Below are 21,539 nucleotides of genomic sequence, written 5' to 3'. Positions count from 1 at the left end.
GAGATGTGGGAGAGACATGAACACACTAAAACTAGATTCCAGTTTTGGGAATCCAAAGGACTAGCTCTCAGAAGGTTTAAGATTTTAAACAAGGTTGAATCAATGTGACTCAAAAATCAGCTGAACTTCAGCCTTTTGTTTGAGATTCAGATTACCTTGACTTGACCTCCAGTTGAACTTGACTTGAAGGAGGAGAGCCCACTGATGTCCCTGACATCTTTGGGGGTGTATGTTTCTTCCAGCCACCTCCAGCTCCACGTTTCCGCATTTACTCAACTCTAAGTCTTATTCATATTTCAATTCTCATAGCCATATGATTCTTCTCTGTTCCACAGCTACCCGGGAAGGATACACAAGCCTTTTTCCTTTGCTTTTTTGCCCAAATACTCCCACAAATAACTTGTTGACAGCACAGACTTTACTGAAAAATTTGGTATAACAGGGAATTTAGCAGCTTTAGCAGAACTAAGCTTTTTAGCCAAATAACTTAAAAACTGAGGTTCTCCCAAGCTTCTTGCATAGGTAGGTAGACAGATGCATACACACACACACACACAATCTATTACAACATTTATTGCACACTTTCATAAATAGTTGTGTTCATGTTATCTCCCACTCCCCTGTGACTTCCTTACAACTGGAAATTGTGTCCTGATCAAACTTCTGTAAACCAGGTTTCTCAGGATGGAGCAGTACAAGAATAAGGAAATAGAGAACAATAAACAAGTATAGCAAAAAATCCTTTTGTTTCTCCTGGAGCCGAATGAGAGAATTGTTGGATCCTGGTTCAAATGCCTGCTCTTCCTCTCTCAGGGTTCTAAGCAGTTCCCGAATTCTCCCATCCATGCCCTCATCATTTACTGGTCTTGGTCCAATCACTCCTCTCCTGTCACTGTTCCTCTTATCCACATTTTATGACCTTTATGTCAATGGGCCTTCTTTCTTCTAGGCGTACCATTTGATTCTCAGGCTTCTGACACGATTCACAGGTAACCTGGTTTCTTAACTGTATTAGGACTCAATTTCTTGCTTTGTCCCTTCATCCAGGTTCTACAACTCTCTCCGCAGTAGTTCTCCCTTGAGAGCTGGGGCAGCAGATGGTCCAGGGACACTGCACAATTAGAGGAGTCACTTTGCTCATCTTCACTGGAGAAAAAAGAGAGGTAGAAGGTCAGAGAAGAAAAGATCTGAACTGAAGGATAGGCTCTGCCAATTAATGGCATTATGAGGCCAAGCAACCTCATGGCACCTCAGTTTCCTCTTGGGCTAAACAGGTAGATAATCTCATCCACCTGTATCTGAGAGTTGTTAATTCACTCCGTAAATGAAAACAATTTGAAAAATACAATGACCTTGACCCATTAAAGGGAGTATTTCCCCAAAGAGAAACATGACTGTGAGCAAAATTCTTGGCTTATACTGGATTCCTGGATCTGCCCCAAATCAACTCAAACCACATTTTGGTTAAAGGCTCTGGCTTCCTAATTGCCGTTTAGATGGAGATATTATAGGGAATTCTGGACAAAACTATGGGAGATCTGGCTTTCTACTTCCAAAACCCATCCCCCCTGCCTTCTCCCCAACTCTCCACAATAACCACCAAGAGACTTGCACTTGGATCTCTGAGACTGGGTCTGGGCTGGGGTGGAGCTGGTCCTCAGGGTGGAGGTGGGGGAACTGGCCTTTTGCCTTATAAGAGTGCACTGGTCATTGTACAGGAATATTTGTCATACTAATAGCTTTGGAATGTGAGCTGCAATTTTTTAACTTGTAAAATTGTGTTGCAAAATAAAAATATGTGAGGAAGCCCCGAGAGTTTAAAGCAAACATAGTAAATGCCAACGATGCATGATGCCCTTGACCATCTGAGCCACAGGGCCAGAAAATGCATTAATAGGACAGCACAGATCATAAATCTGTGACTACAGCAGTGTGGTGGGAGGCCCTTTGGAGATGGAAACAGATTCAACAGCATGATGTTCAGAGCTGGATGAGACTAAAATACTGCCTGAGATACCTGATAAAGGAGATGACACAAATAATCCATTTTAAAGGCATTTAAGGAAAGGGTTGGATGAAAATTGTGAGCTTAATGGATCTGGTCATTTGCTCAACAAGAGGTGGACTTTGTTTAATTTACTCCTAATGTTTCGTGTTACTTTACCAACAAAGACGTCTAGTCAAGGCTATGGTTTCTCCAGTAGTCATGCATGGATGTGAGAGTTGGACTATAAAGAAAGCTGAGCACCAAAGAATTGATACTTTTGAACTGTGGTGTTGGAGAAGACTCTTGAGAGTCCCTTGGACTGCAAGGAGATCAAACCAGTCCATCATAAAGGAAATCAACCCTGAATATTCATTGGAAGGACTGATGCTGAAGCTGAAACTCCAATACTTTGGCCACCTGATGCAAAGAACCAACTGATTGGAAAAGTCCTTGATGCTGGGAAAGATTGAAGGCAGGAGGAAAATGGGATGACAGAGGATGAGATTGTTGGGTGGCATCACTGATGTGATGGACAGGAGTTTGAGTATGCTCCAGGAGTTGGTGATGGACAGCGAAGCCTGGTGTGTTGCAGTCCATGGGGTCGCAGAGTCGGACACGACTAGGTGACTGAACGGAACTGAATGTTTTGTGTGGGAACAATGTCTTGCATATAGTAGGTCCCTAATAATTATTTAGTGGATAGTGAAGTATTGTATGGATTCTGTAACCAGGGAATGGAAACTCATCTACCACTGGAATGGCCAATATGAACTCTCATTCTCCAGGGCTCTCTCCAGGGGGTTGTCATGATTCAGTATCTTACCTGAGCTTCTTCATAGCATAGCCATCAACTTTCAAGAGAGCTTCCAATAGGACATGCCCCAGTGTATACACACTTATTGAGCTTCTGCTATATCTCATTTACTGATGTCCCACTGGCCAAGCGAGTCACATGGCCAACATAGAGTTGATGTGGGAGGAGATTAGACAAGGGTGCAAATATAAGAAAATGGTTCACTGAAGGCTACCATGTAACAGTCTCCCACAGGGTTGGTTTCTGTCTCTAGCCACGCATAGAGACCTGTTAGTCTCCACTGTTCTACAAGAACTGAACTCTGGTCAGTGTCTTTGGGTTTCCACATACAGAGCCCAGGACCTGTGTTGTCTTAGTTCTGATCACTGTTCTGCATTTTGACTCTGTTTCTGATACATGGAAATCTTGAGGATCTTCTTTTGCCCACAGCTATAATGTGAATTCTCTCATTTATGTCTCTTATTTTTCTTTCTGAAGCACAGTGAGAAGAGAGGAGTCTCAAAATATTAATTGAAAATGTCATCTTGGCTGTAAATTTGGCTCAACATCAAGTCCTTTTCCCTTAGTAAGATCCTCTATCAGTCTGTTCCAGCCTTCCCTGGAGACACCTTTCTCCCATATGAACCCTTCCCCTTCTCTTCCCCTGTGGAGTTATACAACAGCATTCACTGGCCAGTCAGCACCTGTCTCTGTACCTTGGTCATGTTCTACTTGGAATAATCTTGCTCCCAGCAGTTGCATGAGCACTTTTTACTTCCATTGGCAGCCAGAAATACTCTGAACTCCCAGTATTTTTCTTGTATTTCTTTTGTGGTATTTATCACCTCCTACCTTTTATCATAGATATTTACATATTCCTCAACTCTGTTTTGGTTTCTTGGGGATAAAGCACATGCCAATTTTTCCTTACCTTGTGCCTTGTACATAGATAGCAGGTTCTCAATACAAATGCATTGCCTTCCCACTCCAAACTTGTCCAAGAGCTCATTTACATATGAATTTGCAAAGAGTTGAATTCCAAGGGAAGATGATATCTACTTTTATTTTATACCTTCTACACTTATAGGTCATTTTATACTACCACTGGTACTGATTGCTCTCATATTCTATTATGTGCAATCAGAAGCCACTGCATCAAAGTATTTTAGTCTAATTTATTGGTTTACATGAAAATTCTCTAAAGGCATACCTGATGCCATACATTTAGGCAGAACACTATAATTAGAATTATTCCCAGATTTACAGCTTCTTCATCCTGCTGCTACTTTTTTTGACTTTTAGAAAATAGCCTTTAACGGTGACCTTTGCTTAAGGTTTAACTGACTAAAAATGGAGTCTCAACCCATGTGAGATGGTGAAGCCTGTACAGAATCATGATTTATTTGCCTTTTAATGTTAAGTGCCTAGATCAGAGATGAACATGATGTTCAGTGTTTTCAGACTTTGTTGGAACTATTACTGGCACAGCTTGCAGGTTTCTCAACCCCCTCCTCCACAGAGACTTGGCAACAGCATGCCTTTATTAATATCTATTTATAAAGGTCAGCCTATCTTACAGTATTTAAAATACAAAGAACCTTTCAAGAAAAGTGGGTTGCTTTTTACCATTGATGAAAAATATATAAAAGCTGAAAAAGATAAAAAGTTTTAAATACAATCTATGTTTAATATTCCTTGTATTCCCCACAAAACCTTTTACAGAGTAGGCACTTGGTAAATTGTTTGATGATAAAAATAGAAAATATTTATTCTTCTTTGAAAATAACTCAAGTTTTTTGAAGGAGTATTGATTGGCATCAGGATCTTAGAAGATTCACAGTAGAATTGCCATCACTTTGCCAACAAAGGTCCGTATAGTCAAAGCTATGGTTTTTCCAGCAGTCATGTATATCCATAAGAGTTGGACCATAAAGAAGGCTGAGTGCTGAAGAATTGATGTTTTTGAATTGTGGTGCTGGAGAAGACTCTTGGAGAGTCCCTTGAACTGCAAGGAGATCAAACTAGTCAATCTTAAAGGAAATCAACCATGAATATTCATTGGAAGGACTGATGCTGAAGCTCCAATCCTTTGACCATCTGATGCGAAGAGCTAACTAACTGGAAAAGATCCTGATGCTGGGAAAGATTGAAGGCAAAAAGTGAAGAGGGAGGCAGAGGATGAGATGGTTAGATAACATTACTGACTCAAAGGGCATGAATTTCAGCAAACTCCAGGAGACAGAGGACAGGGAAGCCTAGTGTGCTTCAGTTCATGGGGTCCCAAAGAGTCAGATACAACTTAGCGACTGAACAACAACATTGTAATAAGAACTATGGCAGTGGCAAGCCAGGAGATCAACAAATGAGGATTAGCCTTCATTTATACTTTCCAGGATTTCTACCCAATAGTTATTGTCTTGATTGTTGTTGCTTAGTGGCTAAGTCATGTCCGACTCTTTTGTGACCCCATGGACTGTAGCCTGCCTGGCTCCTGTGTTCATGGGATTCTCCAGGCAAGAATCCTGGAGTGGGCTGCCATTTCCTTCTTCAGGGGATCTTCCCAACCCAGGGATAGAACCCATGTCTCCTGCAGTGGCAGACCGATTCTTTACCACTGAGCCACCAGGGAAGCCTATTGTCTCACTACCTACTGCAAACATGAAAAAGAAGACCAAAACAATGCTGTACTACCTGCTACTGTTGTTCTTATCTGGGAAACCAACTGCAAATTATTAAGCTTGCATAAGTATCCTTGAGTCTTCCATGACTTTTATTCTCTGATGCTTCAATATAAACACAGAGCAGAATATCTATTCCCACTTGAGCCTTATTCATTAAAGTTAAATCATTAATACATTTCAAAGTCTACAACCAAAGTGCTCTACGAATTATGTCAGTTCCCTGTACTTTTTTAAGGTACACCCCTTGGAATTTTTTCAGTACATTCAGTCAGTCAGTTCAGTCGCTCAGTCGTGTCTGACTCTTTACAACCCCATGGACTGCAGCATGCCAGGCCTCCCTGTCCATCACCAACTCCAGGAGTTTACTCAAACTCATGTCCATCTAGTCGGTGATGCCATCCAACCATCTCATCCTTTGTCTTCCTCTTCGCCCCTATGCCTTCAATCTTTCCCAGCATCAGGGTCTTTTCAAATGAGTCAGTTCTTCAATACATTCAATTGGGTGTATATATATGTGTCAGACATTGTGCAGGCATTGAATAAATAAATTCATTAATACAGCTAAAACTTACTCGATTTCTAGTACCAGGAGCAGAACTTGCCTCTGCTTACTAACAAGCAAATATAAATGCCATTTTTCAGAAAGAAATCCATGAGAGATCCCAAGAAGACACAAGTCTCCAAGGATCAGGCTGAGGAAGAAGGCCAGGTGGAGGGGTGGGGCAGGAGGACAGGCAAACCATTTGAGTATCACCTGATAAATGCTATACCAGCATATAGCCAAAGTACTGTCAAAATACAAAAGAGGGAGGATTTAATTCCCTCTAGAGATTTGGGAAAGGAGGTGAAATCTTCTGGAATGAATAGCCTTTCTACAGTCTTAAAATGAGTGCTGGTAACGACGGTGGTGATGGTGCTCAGGAAAGCATTTCCTCGGTTGGGAACTTCATGTACCAACGGTGAGGAGTGGATGGCTGATCATCAGACTACTCCCACTGATTCATTAGCCTCTTGGCCAAGCACCACGATGGCCTGCTGAACCAGTCTGAGTGGGAGTTGCTATTTCAGGTCTCAGATTTTTTTTTTCTCCAGAGTGGAGGGTTGCCACATAAAATAAAAGATGCCCAGTTAACTTTTGAATTTCAGATAAACGAATAACTTTTTAGTAAAGTCCCCTATATTTAGGACATACTTACATAAACATTATTTATGTGAAATTCAAATTATTAAAAACTTTGACTTTTTGTGTATTTTACTCACTACATCAGGCAATCCTACCAGAATGGTAAAAACCTGGCGGAGCTTTTGTAGCAGAGATGATAAACAACAAACAAAACGCAACCATGATCCCAGCTTTCTGTAGCCATCCCAGCCCAAAGTCTCTCCAAAAGGAGAGAGAACAGGCGTCCAGAAAGGAGACACTGTATCTAGGCAACCACAGTGCGAACTCACATGACCATTCGCAAGATTCGGGTTAGGCGTGCGGTGCATCCTGGGAGTGAGTTTTCTAAGTTCGGATTCGCCTCCAAAGAATACGGGACTACAACTCCCAGGAGCGCCAATGGGTCGCTGCGAGGCACGCTGGGGAGTGCTGGTTTTACCTGGTTGAAGAGTCCTGGTGGGTTGCTTGTGTAGCAAGAGATCAAGGCCAACTTTTAGAGAATCGCAACATTAAGAATTCACATAAAAGGTTAAGCCGAGCATTACTGCTTTCAATACAGAGAAAACAAGTCTTCCGGAACATCGTGGTGACACGTGTAGGCGCGCGCTGACGTTACATCGCACGCTAATGGGTGGGGAGCCGCTCCTGCGCGTGACTCCACTTCCTCTTTTTGATTGGCTGTCCTGTAGGTGCGGCGCTCGCGCGCGTACGCCCTTGATTGGTGCCTCGGAGCTGCTGGGTGGGACTCCGGGTGCAGCCGCGGGAGGTCCGGACACTGGCGGCCATGGGACTTGCCGGTAAGTACGCGTCTGACTTCCCGTCGCCGGTCCTATCTCCATCCTCCAATTGGGACTGGGCTGTCCTCAGGGGAGCATATCCGGTGATGGAGGGGGCGAAGCCGACCCAGCTTGAGGCTCGGAATTCGGGGTCGAGGGGCTCGGGAGTCGAGTGGGGCTGAGGGTGCGCTGAGGCGGCCGCAATGTAGCTGGTTCCCTGTCGGCTGAGGCGGGCGGGAAGAACGGCCCCGGGACCCTCGGCCTCGGTTTCCTGCTCACTTTCTGGTCGTCTTCCTTCGTTGGGTCCTGGCGAGAACCCGCCTGATCGCGCGGGGTCGCTGACTGAGGCGGAGTCATCTCTTCTTTGGCCCTGGCACTCCCCAGCGACCTCGGAAAGTGAAGCCGGGACGGCGCCCAAGGAGTGGGTTGGAAACACCGTCCTCTTGATCCCAATCCTCCCCGCCCCCCGGGTCACTCTAAGGCTTCTCAGAAGTCTGCCGATAATGATTGTCCAGGGACTCCTTGACTGTGGCTGTGGATTTTACGGCCATCTCGCATTTGCCACTTAAGTGGCAGAGTGGGGACCTTGGACACATCGCTCAACTTGTCATCTGGAAAATAAAAAGAGTTGTTTCACTGGATCTCCAAGCTTCTCTTCAGGTTTAAAATCTTAAGATTTTGTGCTTATACCGTTTGTTGCACTTTTACGCCATGAAGGTGTTAGGTGTGATACCCTGATAGGCAGATTGCTTGCAGAACATTGCAGATTAACGACAGAACTTTAAATGATTTCATTTGGTGCTTTACTCACTGTTTTCGTTATCATTCATCTTTAAAATTGAATGGAACTGGAAATTCAGGTTTAAGTGACAAACCACAGTAAGAAAATCTTACTGAAGCTACTTAGCAGTACAAACTTATCTCTTGATTTGGTAGTATTGAATCTTAATTAGTAAATTCAGCGACTGTGTTTAAAATAAAGATGACCTTGTTGGAGAGAACAGACTTTGCACAAGCTGTTGCTTTGCATTTTCTGAGTTTGTGGTGAATCAGAAACTCAGACCTTCAGAATGGCTTCCCATTGGGTTTCTGGAGGCATGGAAATCTCCTTTGTAAAAGCTGAGAGTGAGTTTCACTTGCTTTCTCTTTAGCATTAACAATCTAAGAATCTGTAGTCATATTGAATATTTAGTGCACATTTTGCACTGATGTTCTCGGGGACCCCTTAGCTGAACATTTCCTGCTTCAGATGTAGAAAATGGCCCCAGATCCAGCCCATCTCTAGTTTTTATTTTTAGATTCCGAACTGAAGAAAGGGTCATTCGTGGAGGGAAGATGTACATAACTGAAAGTTTTAAGAAATGAAAGGAACGGTTTGATTATCACCATTTTTTGAATAAGGAAGGGGAAAGTGAGGTCTGGCATGTGCTACAAGTGATACTTTAAAAAGTTACTCTCAAAGACAGTTCTAACTCCGGATATGTTTCTAGTGTAAACCACAGAGTTAATACTAGCAAACTTGATGGGATTCATTGAGTCAGTGGCTTAAGCTCTGAAGTGAGGTTAGCAAGCCTTTTCTGTAAAGAGTTGCATGTCTAATTGTCTGGATAAACTGCTTGGTTAGTATGGCAAAGTATTATTATACTTTGGTGACAAAAATTATTTAAAATTATGTGTAGTGGTATTCTTAGATCAAAATTAAGATATGAGGACCATTGCAGAGTCTAATTTTGTTGTATGGCCCACAGTAAATGGTAAGCAAGTAAATGCTGTCAAATGCATGACTACATTGTATGTTTTATTTCTAGGGAGAGAGCTAACAGATCTACATTAACGTTAAAACAATATGTATGTCTGGATTTGGAGTGCGGAATGCATTTTGTCTCTGAGCTGAGATCCTGTCTACTCTCTCTTTCAGGTACTAGAGGACACCTATCTTAACTGGGTTGCTCTAAGGACTAATGCCTACACCATCTCAGCATGGCCTATAGAGGAAGAGGTGGGCGTGGCCAGCCTTCCTCAGCATCACTCTCCCGTGTCATCCCTGGAAGTCTTCACACGTTTAGGACCTGTGCCCATAATATATGCATGGTGTCGGACTTTTTCTACCCAAACATGGGAGGTGTGGAAAGTCACATTTACCAGCTCTCTCAGTGCCTGATTGAAAGAGGGCACAAGGTCATAATTGTCACCCACGCTTACGGAAATCGCAAAGGCATCCGTTACCTCACTAATGGCCTCAAAGTCTATTACTTGCCTCTGAAAGTCATGTACAACCAATCTACAGCCACGACCCTCTTTCACAGTCTGCCATTGCTCAGGTACATATTTCTTCGGGAGAGAGTCACGATAATCCATTCACATAGTTCCTTTTCTGCCATGGCCCATGATGCCCTCTTCCACGCCAAGACAATGGGCCTCCAGACAGTCTTCACGGACCATTCCCTTTTCGGATTTGCTGATGTCAGCTCGGTGCTCACAAACAAACTTCTAACTGTGTCTCTTTGTGACACAAACCACATAATTTGTGTCTCTTACACTAGTAAGGAAAACACTGTGCTAAGAGCAGCACTGAATCCTGAAATAGTGTCCGTCATTCCCAATGCTGTAGATCCTACTGACTTCACTCCAGACCCATTTAGAAGGCATGATAGTATAATAACTATTGTTGTTGTCAGCAGACTTGTTTACAGAAAAGGTAATGAAATGATAGCTACAATTGTACTGCGCAGCCTTTTTTTCCTTGTAGAAAGCTGTTGAATATCTGTGTTATAATGATTGTTGGGCTTCTCATTTTGTTTTACGGTTTTATAACTACTTCTGTGTTAAATATAGTAAACAAGGGTCTAATATGTTTTATACATCCTAAAGGAGAAATTTCTGGAACAGTGGTAAATACTATTCCTTCCCTTACCCCCCACATTTGATGTTTTAATAGTTGCTTAAAGGAAAAACAATAACCTGATGCTGTTTAATAGTTAAGGTCTTTTGAAAATTTCCCTACATATACAGTGAGAAGTACAGGGCCCAGCCTACCACATAACCCTTTTTTTTCATTGCAGATATTTTGAAAGCTAAGAAAATCACAAGGGTGAAAACTTACATCAGCTGTAACTGTGTGATTCAGGGATGACCCTCATGAATGTTTTGATTTATGGCTTTCCTGTCGTTTTTAATTCATTCACTCAGAGTCAGTGAGCTTGTTTTGCACATTGCTGTTCTGTAGCTTGCTTATTTCCTTTCAGTGTAGATAAGACAATAATGTATTGGCAGGTAAGTGATGAAGAAGACAGGGTTAGATGACCCCAAATCCTATCCTGGTTCTGTCCTGCTGTGTCATTGATGACAAGCTACTTAACATCTCTGAGTCTCACTTTTTTCGTTTTGTGTGATTCGAGCAACAGTGGTGATCTTGTGAGGTTCAGGGATGGTTCCTATAAAGTATTCGGGAAGGGTCTGCTGTGCTCAGGATGGTTTCAGTGCCTCTGCAGCATTTCACGGATACCGCAGCCTCGCTGACTCCAAGTCCAAAGCAGTCCGGTTATTCAAAACATAAATGGTCTTCTGGATGGTATCGGAAAACCAATTGTCAGCAATCAAAATTGTCACTAAAAGTAGGGAATTGTTAAAAAGATAATATGTAACCACCCTTTTAAATACTTGAATTTACTCAAAATACTGTTACCATGCAGTGAACTGCCAATAGGCCTGTAGGCTTAAGAGTACTGGTCCATTGGTTTGAGCTGAATCATCTTTCTTGCACAGTCACCTTCAAGAAGCATAATTTACAGTTGCCAGTTTGGGTCTCTCATGTGTGATGAGAACCTAAAGGCATGTGAAGTGATGTACCTCTGGATTTTCCATTTATTTTGATCTTACACAGTGGTTCAGGATACCCCCTGATCTGACAAGGACTTTTTCTATGTCTTGACTGAATGTTTCAGACTGTTCAGCTTAGCTTCACAGAAACTCATTTTGTCCGTTTATGTGCTATTTAATTAGGTAAGCCAAATGCAGTAACAAGTACAGTTGGTATCAAACAGATTTGTGGAGAAATGCAGCTGATTCCTGGTAAGCATGCAGCTCAGCAGTGGGATCCGGAGTGCCCCAGTGAAGTGCAGATGTGGGCCTTTGTCAGAATGGTTTAGGAATGGAGAGTCTTAGTCTGTGGTGATCCGATAAACCGAGGTTGGTGAGAAAACCACTGAACTGTGTTTTGAGGGGTGAAATGGTGGCATGCTTTTATTCTTTACTTGAAGAAGATGTGAATGGAACAGCATTCTGTGTTCTGAATCCCTCTTGGGATATTGGTGATGTGTTTATGCCTGTTTTTTTTTTTTTTTAAGCAAATAATATACCCTGGTGACATAGCCAGCTAAGAAAGCATATGATGCATACATGGCCAAGGATCAGAGCAAAATTAACTTATCTGTTCAAAGATTGAACCTGGTACCTTTACCTCACTGCTGCTGCTGCTGCTGCTGCCAAGTCGCTTCAGCCTTGTCTGACTCTGTGTGACCCCATAGACGGCAGCCCACCAGGCTTCCCCGTCCCTGGGATTCTCCAGGCAAGAACACTGGAGTGGGTTGCCATTTCCTTCTCCAATGCATGAAAGGAATAAGTGAAAGTAGTCGTGTCCGACTCTAGCGACCCCATGGACTGCAGCCTCCAAGGCTCCTCCATCCATGGGATTTTCCAGGCAAAAATATTGGAGTAGGGTGCCATTGCCTTCTCTGATAGCCTTTCCTGTTCTCAGTTCAATAATTAAAAAAAAAAAAAATTATCAAACCCTCTCCATTTGCCAGTAACATTCCAAGAACAGCCATATCTGTAGCCCCACAGCGATTAGTTATATTAATGACCTGTTAATTATTAATAAATTAATTTCTTTAGGAGGTGTTCATTTGGACCAGATATCAAAGGCCACTGGAACGTATTAAGTAAGAGGATAAATCAAAGTTCCTACCTCCCAGGATTCCTGGCCGGCCTCTTTCCTTTTGTGTTGAGCCTGTTCTGCTCTTATGCAGGGTTTCACAGTGCTCCTGTACATGTGCAGGCATGCCCCACTTCTTGCTCTAGGGGTAATGACGACTTACATTTATATTCTGCAGTTGATAAAGCCTGTGCATGGTACAGTACCTCACTTGACCCTCCCAGCTGTAGTGTAGATGTTATCTGCATGTAACAAAGAAACTGAATCTCAGAGAGGGTAAGTAACTCACCCAGGTTACACAGTAAGTAAGAGAGAGAACCAGCCTGAGTTGAGCTCTTCTCAAGTTAAGGTCTCCTGTTCCCTCCATCCTCAGCCCAGCCATTATCCTAGGTATAGATTCAGGAAGTTCTTTAAAATACTGTTAGACTATGCTTTAAAAGAACTTTGAATCAGAAATTTTTTTGTCCATTTTGTGTGAATATGGCAATTGAAAGTCCTGTGTGTTTCGTTGCGTTAGGCTCTTGGTACCGTAGCATTTTTTATTTGTGGGGAGCATCAGTAAGTGTTAGCTGTTGTTAGGAATTCTAATTATCACTCTATATGCTGTTTTTTTTTCATTTAAAGAATGGATTCTTAACCTTTGTATTAGAAGAAAGAGGGGAAGGAATTATAGGAGGCTAATAGTTAGAAGTCAGTAAAACGTCTGGTTTATCTAGAAATCTAGTTGATGGGCTTGATAATACACTTGAAACAGATGGCTAAGATTTTAATGAGAAGGTTTCATAATTCATAAATGCCACATGTGAGTTTGCTAATGCAGTCATATTTTGAAAATAATAGCAGTTTATTTAATCCTACTTTGAATTTAATTGAAATGGACCTTTATTATTTCTCCTACCCTCTTTTTAATAATTAATCTGCCTATATTTGGGAAGATTGATTGAAATGCAGTTCTTGTGTATGTGTCTGTGCATTTTTTAAGCTTTAATTGGCTTAGTTTACATTTACTTTTGAATGTGTGTGGTTTGTCATTGTTAATGAACTAAATTCTCAAACATCACTACTGCTGTCTCTTTGTGTAGCCACTTTTCAGACTAGCAGAGCATAATTTACTTTGTTGCTTTTTATTACCTGAGGTTGTATTTGCATATTATGAGAAAGTATTTCATTAAAAGGAAAGAAAGGACCAAGATACACCCTTTTCTATAGACTAATGATCTGGCACGTGAGGTCTTGCCACCTTCATCCACTGTCATTTAGGGCAAGTGGGCTATCACAGTGTTTAGATGGACTATTCTTATAAATTTTGCTAATACCATAGTGTTCGCTGCAAAATCCTGTGTACAGACTGCATTCTTAACAAAATGGAGGCAGCAGTTATGTTTTGCTGCTTAGCCCTTTCCTGTAGTAGGAGGTAGAATCACAGTTCAGTAGAATTTTATGGTTGAAAGAGACCTTGGATTCAGGTACAGTGGTCTCTTCGTCTTCTATATCGGGAAACTTTCCCATTGTCAAAGACCTTGCTTGTACAAAGGCTGGAACAAGACCCAGATCTCCAGTCAGCTCTCCTGTTCTGTAGAAAAATTTAACAGAAATGTTCGATACCTCTAATGCCTTTTTTAGTCACAGGCGTTGTGTGATCACAGGTGAATAACTTGAATACTTTCGAAACAGAATAGTCCACAGACTGAGTGGGTAGAAGGTAACAATGGGTGTCAGTGTATATATCTTCCAGAATTCTTGGGGGACCCCTGATAGTTTGTGAGCGATTCCACCATTCTAGGAAAGGGTTAGGGGAATTTGTTTCCCTGCTTATGTAAGCTAATACTTTTCAAAGTGAGTGGATTCTCAGTTCTGATAAAAACTTTAAATTTAATTATTAACATCTTCAACATTCAACTTTATGTTTTCAGGGACCGATTTACTTAGTGGTATAATACCTGAACTCTGTCGGAAATATCCTGATTTAAAATTCATAATTGGAGGAGAGGGACCAAAGAGAATCATTTTGGAAGAAGTACGGGAAAGATACCAGCTCCATGACAGGTATTGATGGATTCCATATTGTCTTGGGTGAGAAAATAATCTTTTACCTAAATATGGTTTTGGTTTTGTGCCTGCATTAAGTGGGCTGCTTCTGCTACAAAGTAATAAAGTAATGCAAAGCGTACTTTAAAAAAATGATATAAATGGGAAACCATAGATAGGGTATTCATAATTTTTTTTTAGCCCAGTATTATTTGACTTTAGGAGAAACTGGTTGGGACACCCAAGAATGCACAAAAAAACAACTACTTTGATTGGAAGTGTTTGCAGATTCTCAAGCCACACTGAGTTGTGATTTAAATAGCATGGCCCAAATCATGTAAATTGCTCTGCACTTACAGATTCAAACATTTCTCTTCCTTGTTAACTTAGATAACATGTGAGCTGTGTGCATGTGAAGCCTCAGTTTAAAAGAGACATTTTCCTATTTAGAAATGATACTTTAACACTTACTCATCGAAGTGTATTAGTGTTTTCATGGAAGGTAAACTAATTTTGGAGAGGATGAAATTTGATCTGTGACAAAAGTTAGAAATATGTATAGCTCTATGAGTTTTAACCAAACAGTTTTATGTGACTTTTAGGTCAGAGTTGGGTGATACCAATCTTTTGAGATGGAAAACGTTAGAAGCTTATGAATGGTATTTCTTTTATACCATGATTGTTACTCCCCTCTTTCTTCTCTTGTTTCAAACATCAGAGTGCGTCTCTTGGGAGCCTTAGAACACAAGGATGTTAGAAATGTCTTAGTTCAAGGACATATTTTTCTTAATACTTCTCTTACGGAAGCGTTCTGCATGGCGATTGTGGAAGCAGCCAGTTGTGGTTTACAGGTAAAAAGCTTGGAGGGCTTATTACGTTGTTGGGGTTTCTGCATGCGTCTTTTGAAAAATAATCAGATGCAGCCTGTTATATTTTTTTAAGTTGGTTTTGCTTGTTTACCTGAGAGATGAATTCTGGTGGATCACATTTTTTTGTTTTGTTTTGTTTTTCTTTTTAAGGTTGTAAGTACCAGGGTTGGTGGAATTCCTGAAGTACTTCCAGAAAATCTTATCATTTTATGTGAGCCTTCTGTAAAATCTTTGTGTGAGGGATTGGAAAAAGCTATTTTCCAACTGAAGTCAGGAGCATTGCCACCTCCAGAAAATATCCATAACATTGTAAAGACTTTCTACACCTGGAGGAACGTTGCAGAGAGAACTGAAAAAGTACGTCACGTGCTAGAGAAGGGTATTTGAAGATTGTGTCTGGAATTCTTACCTGATGTTTCACATACACATTTACTTCTTTTATATAGGTTTACCATTTCTGCTCTATTGCTTAAATTTATGAAGTCTCTTTCCAAATGAGACTTCTTTTTGTATATACTAGGCTAAGTTTCTAGTCAGATCATTGCCTTTGACATCTGAAAAATAGTAATGCAGTATCTAGACCTTTCATTAAACTGGCCATATAAGAGTTACAGAGTTTTCTAGAAGTTACAACAATCAGAGGCAAAACTAATATTAAAATCTACTTTTAGACATTTTCTTGAGGCTGTTTATAATTCTAAAGCATATAGGTCTATTAGAAAATACCTGGTTTTGCTTAGCCAAGTTGTGGCAACTTTGTAACTTAAAAATATTTAATTCAGGCTACTTCCAAAACTTGTGTGGCTCTTGCTAGCTGCTGTGTTTTTGTTTTTGTTTTTTTCACTGAAAGGGAGATTTTCACATCTTTGGGCTGATGGAGAACATAGTAAGTTAGAATTCCAAATGCACATGACAGATGTAAGTAGGATCACAAATAGAAAGCAGCAGTAGAGAATTTCCAAAAGGACAGGTGCAGGAAATAGGTTAATGTCCTTAGGTGGGAGAGTACAGTTGTGGGAAATGCCTCCTTATTTTGAGGTCAGTACTTCAGTTATTCTACTCAATTTCGTCCTTGTTTAACCGCCTCTCATCACTTCGTCTGCCTCCTGCCTCTTATTACAACATAACAAGCTGAATGGAAATGCTGTGCTTCTTAGTATTTGGAAACTGTGCAGAAAGACGGTTGGGAGCCTGGAGAAGATAGTGCTGGGTACTCTTACTGTATTCAGTGGAGCTGCTAGTTTCTAGCCCAGAGTTGGGAGCTGGATAGAGCTGAGTAAGCAGAAAGGCTTTCTTGTGTGTGTGTGTGTGTTTAATATAACTGCTTTACAATGTTGTGTTAGTTTCTGCTATACAATAAAGTGATTCAGCTATATGCATGCATATATCCGCTCCCTCCCACCCAGCCCCTCTAGGTCATTACAGAGTCTTAACTGGCTTAAATTGTAAATTCCCATACCTAAGGTGAGCCCGTATTTGAATGGAAGTGCAACAAAACACTCCAAAAATTGTCATACACATTTTCTATTGAAACATGAGATATTTGCATTAACAAACAGTTTTGACTGAAATAATCCTGAGATATTTTCTAGAAGTTAACTCCACCAGTGACTCCACCAGTTTGAAATAAGTACATTTCCTTGTTTTCCTGTGGCAGTTGGGGCGCAGCACTGAGTGCTTGCTGGGAGCGCGTGGCAGAATTGTCTCCGGAGCCTTTCAGGCTCTGTTCATTCTATTTTCCTGTGCCCCTGCCACTGCTGGATTCTCACAAGACCCTTTGTGGGGGGTAGGGGCGGAATTCGGGAGTGGTGGGCAGGGATATTTGGTTAGGCATATTTTCTTAGTGAGGCCCACCCTGACTGAGAACCATAGCTCTAATTGTGCCTTACCTTTTTGATCAACATGTAAACCTCAGAAGTTTGCCCTGTTATACATAACAAGTTCGGGGCAAAGAATTACGGTGATAATTTTTGAGCCTGTGTTAAAGAAGTGAATTAGGGTTTTATTTAAACCACAAATTTTCCTTCAGTTACGCTTAAAGTAATAGTAGAACATCTGTATTGTTTTCAGTTTTACACTCTATGACGGTTATAGTATACATGCAAAGAAGAAAGTGACTCCTTATCGCTAATGGATTGTCAAGCCTGTCATTCTCTCCATAGTAGCAAAGTATTATTTTGTCACTTGAGATCATAAGTTAACTGACCTAGAAATAAAGGTGAACATACGGGTGAGTTTCTAGTTGCTCTTTTAATTCTACCTGTTTCACACAGGATGTTTGATCCCTTTCAACTCCTTAGTTTAACTGCTATTTAGAAAAATTAATACAAAATTGGCGTTTGTGCTGGAAAGATACTTTTTCAGTTATAATTCACCACTCCGTGTAATGCTTGACATTTGTTGTTCAGTCACTAAGTCGTGTCTGCCACTTTGTGACCCTATGGATTGCAGTATGCCAGGCTTCCCTGTCCTTCACTGTCTCCTGAAGTTGGCTTAAGTTCCTGTCCATTGAGTCAGTGATGCTATCTAACCATCTCCATTTCCTGGAGGAGGAAATGGCAAACCACTCCAGTGTTCTTGCCACGAGAACCCTGTGAACAGTATGAAAATGCTCGACATAATTCTAACTAAAATGTATTCCAAATGTCCTCAGGGCAGAGGAGCTAGACAAAAACAGCCAGTACCTTTCAGAGGCCATTGATCTTTAGAACTTGCTCTGCACATCAGAACTTTGCTGAGGTCAAAACGAGATAGTTTACAGATCTGATAACGTGAGAATGAGCACGAGTAATGCCCAAGTGCACTTAAAAAACGCGAAGGCTGGCCCATTTTATGTGTTTGAAGTAACTTCAGAGAGCTTTTTTTTTGAATATTTCAGAGTTTAGTGCTTAGCAGTTCTTTAAAAAAGCGAGCCATCTATTACCAGTTCTCAGCAGTGAACTTTATTTGCCAGTGTTTGGCCTGTCCCATCTACCCAAATTTCCCCCATCCCTTTCCCCTCGTTTTATTTGGCATCCATGAAATGTCTCTATTTTCTCCTTGCCTGTGCACAGCAACTCAGCCTCTCATGGCTGTGGAGAGAAGAGCCTCTCTGAACCCATAGATTTTAACTCTCTGGTGGCAGTTGAATCAAGGAGTCCTAAAGGGCCAGTCCTGCTTTTGGAAGTCACTGCTGAATTAAACATAGCCTCAACAGAGGCAGCCCCCAAAGCCATTCCAGCTTCTCAGGACTTTGGAATTCTCCTAGTTGGTTAAATATTGATGGGGATCCCCTAGGGCACAGGAGCTGAGGTAGATTCATCTGGGTGTCCCAGGGTAAATACACCCCAGTGATTTGTCCAGAGGAGGCACTCCATAAGTGAATCAAATGGCAGTACTTCACGTAAGCAGTTTCATTCATCACATCATTACTGTAACAACAGTGAAATGTACGTGCTTCCTGTTCACATCTCTAAAGCACTCCTGACCCGTGCAGGTCGTCCTGTTGCAGCCTGCAAAGTTGTGCTCATTTTTGGTTCTCTCCCGCCAGGTGTATGACCGAGTGGCAAAAGAAGCTGTGTTACCCATGGACAAACGGCTGGACAGACTCATCTCTCACTGTGGCCCCGTGACAGGCTGCATTTTTGCTCTGTTGGCTGTATTCAACTTTCTCTTCCTCATCTTCCTGAGATGGGTGACTCCAGATTCTTTAATTGATGTTGCAATAGATGCTACAGGGCCAAAGGGTGCCTGGACTCATCGATATCCTTATAGTAAAAGGGGGGCTGAGCATACTGTGCTGTCTAAAACAAGGTAGAAGAAAGCCTGAATTGTGAGATTTTCAATATTTGTAATAATTCTATTAAGACTATTGAAAATAACCTTGCTTTTTTTTCTTTTCATTTTAAACTTAATTTAGTCAGTTATGCTACCTCTATATCATTCAATATTTTATTTTGAGGAAAGATAAACACTTATGCAATTCCTGAGTGTTGAAACTCCTTGCACTTAAAATTTAGGAGAGAGCATTGAAGCCACTCAGGTATGCAATTTTTCAGACTACTGAAATCCCTCTAGCAGAGATGTTTAACGTTATATTTTGGGAGCTTTGGGTGCCGAAGGGCCAAACGTTTCCTGGGCATTTTTTGGCCAGTTTTAAATGTTCTACCATTAGACATTCACCAGATGTTTACAGGTTTTCTTTAGGGAAGTATAACAACTCTATGAACTATTTTTTAAGTCACGTTCATACTACGTTTATTAGACATTGAAGTCATGTTCGTAACTTATTGGGTACACTCAGTAAGTGTTCCATATAATCAGGTTTCTTGAGTAAAATGGGCTGTCAGCAACCAGCCTGTGTGAAGCACCTGTCATGTGTTGAACTAGATGCTTCCTGCGTTAGGAACCAGGGGATGCATTCATTCCTTGTTGATCACTCAAATAAATAGCTCACTTCGTCATAGTCATTTTTGACATGAAGTGGTAAGATAGCCACCACGCCAAAAATGCTGATGGTTTTTAATGCCAGGAAAAAATTGCCTGCATACTCCGAGTTCTTCTCTGATCCTGTTGGATGCATTCTCCTAGGTCAAGCCTTTGTCTTCAGTTGTATGTATGAAAATGCTTCTTGCTTTTTAAATACTAGGGACCGATCCCACTGTTGATCATAGTGCAGAGAAACCCTCCACGTCTCTCAGTGCATAATTTAGTCCTCTGTCAATGCCTTCGTGTTTTCCGAGCAGAATGTACGAGGTGTGCCATCTCAAAATCAGCTGCTACCCCGGATCTTTGATAGAAGTCACCTCCCTTCACTTGTGGCCTAGCTGATGCCTGATAAGTATTGTCAGTGTGCAGAAGTCTTGACCCCAGAATGTTTTGTTTATAGCCAGTTGAGTCTGAAAATTTTAGGAACACAGTCTCTTTGTGGATGGATGTTTTTAACTATAATCGTTGTTGCCCAGAGCCATGGGTTTTTAAACCCCAAATTATCCACATGGTGTGTCTTATTAATTCTTTGAACTCCTTATTAGAATAAATTTTTGTGACAAAGGACTGTGAAGTCACAAGAATGAGGCACTGTGGACGCGCTAGTTAGACGCTGGCAGTATTGTGATTCTTTACAGAGCTTTTTTTTAATGACAACATTCACAGAACTTTTAAAAAAGTATCTTAACATGTCTGTTAATTGGTTGCCACTGATACATAAGAAATATATCTGTGTTTAAAACACAAATGCAAGAGTACAGTTTTTAATATCTAGAAGTTAGGGGTTCTTTCATTAAAGAAAAATAGACTGACCCAAACCATTCAATTTCACTGGGATTTTTAGGCATAGAAACTGGATTATATAAATATGAAATAAACAGTGCCAGTATTCATGATAAAGTGGGGAACTATATAACATTTGGTTTTATTTTGTTCATTAATTTTTAAAGGCATACTCCTGTTTTTTCTTGTTTTATTTTTTTCTTAGCTTTTTTTCTTCAGAATTTTCATTTAACTATTAAACTGACATTTATTTCACATGGAAATAGGGTTTAATGTTCTTGCATGAAAAATATGTAAGTTGCATATTTTCCTTATTTTTTTCTTTAATAAGTGGAAGTAAATTTGCTTGTTCTAGTACATCTGAATTTTCAGGCTTCCTGAATACCTTAATTGTAACCGTCAGTGTTGCACTGGTCAATATGTGGAAACATATTGTTCTACCCTGCTACTTACATTTATTTGAAAGTGAACTTGCAGTGATAAGGAATATATGAAAAATATATTGTGTTTCCTTTGATGTTGCAAAAAGTAGCACATGTAAAACTGATTTATAAAAACACGCTACCTGTCCAAAAATAAAGACCAAAATGACATTTTGACATTTTTCTGAATTTGCCTTGTTTGAGAAACAGAATATTATTAACTAGTTGAGCAATACTTCCCCCACCTACCTACCTCGCATGCTTTTTTTTTTTTTTTTTTTAGTGCAATCTGATGTTTTGCTTAGTCTGTTAGTGAAACGGGAAATATGGAAATATCCTTCAGTTGATTAATTACTGTGTCATCTTTTCTTTCTAGAATATTCTTTGTTTTAATCATGGAATAGCAAGTTCAATTGTGCCTTTGTTTCCTGATCCAAACAAGCCTGTATTTTTCACTTCACTAGAATTACTGTGTAAGACAAATGAATACTTCTGTAAACTATTGTGTATGTGAATTACATAATTATACTCTATATCTTGTAAGCTATTTTAAGAAAAATTGGAATTTTGACTTCATTTATTGAAACCCAGTGTATGTACCATCAGTCCCTGCTTCACCTGCACCCTACTCCCAGGAC

At 40.7% G+C, this 21,539-nt stretch overlaps 3 protein-coding genes across 12 annotated transcripts in view; 2 read left to right on the top strand and 1 right to left on the bottom strand.

The window, feature by feature from the left end:
- Positions 1-557: 557 nt before the first annotated feature.
- Positions 558-8,225, bottom strand: LOC121818245 (uncharacterized). Its single transcript, XM_042241965.1, has 3 exons — positions 8,211-8,225; positions 7,063-7,931; positions 558-1,146 (listed from the first exon to the last, which is right to left on the bottom strand). The coding sequence occupies exons 1-2, from the start codon at positions 8,223-8,225 to the stop codon at positions 7,248-7,250; spliced, it is 699 nt and encodes a 232-aa protein (XP_042097899.1). The 3' UTR covers positions 558-1,146; positions 7,063-7,247.
- PIGA (phosphatidylinositol glycan anchor biosynthesis class A) lies at positions 7,365-21,460 on the top strand. Of its 6 annotated transcripts, none has more exons than XM_012106260.5 (6): positions 7,365-7,420; positions 9,318-10,097; positions 14,246-14,378; positions 15,079-15,211; positions 15,380-15,586; positions 18,759-21,460. In XM_012106260.5, exons 2-6 carry the CDS (start codon positions 9,380-9,382, stop codon positions 19,023-19,025), a joined length of 1,458 nt encoding a protein of 485 aa, XP_011961650.1. In that variant the 5' UTR covers positions 7,365-7,420; positions 9,318-9,379; the 3' UTR covers positions 19,026-21,460. The 6 variants fall into 6 exon arrangements, with proteins under 6 accessions (XP_011961650.1, XP_060263497.1, XP_060263495.1 ...); XM_060407514.1 differs by lacking the exon at positions 18,759-21,460 and adding an exon at positions 17,300-17,550; XM_060407511.1 differs by having other exon boundaries at positions 7,398-8,059.
- The window catches only part of ASB11 (ankyrin repeat and SOCS box containing 11), a 32,446-nt gene continuing 31,568 nt past the window's right edge, over positions 20,662-21,539 (top strand). For 3 of the 5 annotated variants that reach the window (XM_060407517.1, XM_060407518.1, XM_012106254.4), the window contains exon 1: positions 21,290-21,407. Coding sequence is in view for 1 of the 5 variants with exons in the window: in XM_060407516.1 (XP_060263499.1) it covers positions 20,752-20,772; positions 21,278-21,374 (118 nt within the window). In the remaining 4 variants the exon portion in view is untranslated. Of the gene's footprint in view, positions 20,773-21,262; positions 21,408-21,539 lie in introns of those variants that run through there. The other 2 variants (XM_060407516.1, XM_012106253.4) reach the window with 2 other exon arrangements.

This window comes from Ovis aries, chromosome X, assembly GCF_016772045.2.
Source record: "Ovis aries strain OAR_USU_Benz2616 breed Rambouillet chromosome X, ARS-UI_Ramb_v3.0, whole genome shotgun sequence".
In the NCBI taxonomy this organism is placed as follows: domain Eukaryota; kingdom Metazoa; phylum Chordata; class Mammalia; order Artiodactyla; family Bovidae; genus Ovis; species Ovis aries.
This window is presented reverse-complemented; position numbering and strand designations above follow the sequence as displayed.

What these genes read in the sequence shown, in the direction of transcription:
- PIGA (XM_012106260.5), top strand. Translation starts at nt 9,380, where the DNA reads ATGGCCTATAGAGGAAGAGGTGGGCGTGGCCAGCCTTCCTCAGCATCA. An exon ending in CAGACTTGTTTACAGAAAAG is followed by an intron (nt 10,098 to 14,245) that starts GTAATGAAATGA and finishes TTATGTTTTCAG; the next exon opens with GGACCGATTTACTTAGTGGT. An exon ending in AGATACCAGCTCCATGACAG is followed by an intron (nt 14,379 to 15,078) that starts GTATTGATGGAT and finishes TTCAAACATCAG; the next exon opens with AGTGCGTCTCTTGGGAGCCT.